A 522-nucleotide genomic window follows, 5' to 3' on the forward strand; every position below is an offset into this window, starting at 1 on the left:
CACAGGCAGGAGCAGGGGCTGGGGCAGTGGGATGAGTGGAGGCTCGAGAGACATGGGCCTCCCCCCCTCGATCTGCAGGTAGGGTAGAGGTGGCTGCTGCTGCACTTAGTTCTCTGCTGCAGCTGCCCCCTGCCCACCTGGCAGCAGGCTGGACGTGGCATTGCGCAGCTCTCGGGGCAACAGGGCTCAAAGCACAGCGCACAGCAGCAGCCGCCCCGCACACGGATCCGAGGGCACATACCCCCCCAGGCCTCCACCTGTCCCACCGGCCAGTCCAGCTAGGACATACAAGCCCCCAAAAGCCCAGCGGCAGGAAGCACGTGGGAGCCGCGCTCACCTTCACCCGCACCTGCTCCACCACGTTGAGCTCCTCCAGCGTGAGCGGGTGCTCGGGGTCGTTGATGGAGCGGATGAGATGTACCAGGTCAAGGAAAACAGAGTGTAGCGGCGCCCCCACCCCCACAGCCCCCCGCCCGACCCGGCAGGATATCGAAGATCTCGCGGTCGTCGATGGCGTCGGGC

The 522-nt window shown here is 66.7% G+C and overlaps 1 protein-coding gene across 1 annotated transcript in view; it reads right to left on the reverse strand.

Moving 5' to 3' along the window:
- The window catches only part of FAM96B (family with sequence similarity 96 member B), a 9435-nt gene that overhangs the window by 3794 nt on the left and 5119 nt on the right, over positions 1 to 522 (reverse strand). Inside the window, exons 2-3 of the mRNA XM_019505559.1 lie at positions 491 to 522; positions 338 to 417 (exon numbers count right to left, since the gene is read on the reverse strand). The exon at positions 491 to 522 is cut by the window's right edge and continues 8 nt beyond it. Of these exons, the coding sequence (XP_019361104.1) occupies positions 338 to 417; positions 491 to 522 (112 nt within the window). The remainder of the gene's footprint in view (positions 1 to 337; positions 418 to 490) is intronic.

This window comes from Gavialis gangeticus, unplaced genomic scaffold, assembly GCF_001723915.1.
Source record: "Gavialis gangeticus isolate Ggan-Ray unplaced genomic scaffold, GavGan_comp1, whole genome shotgun sequence".
Lineage (NCBI taxonomy): Eukaryota > Metazoa > Chordata > Crocodylia > Gavialidae > Gavialis > Gavialis gangeticus.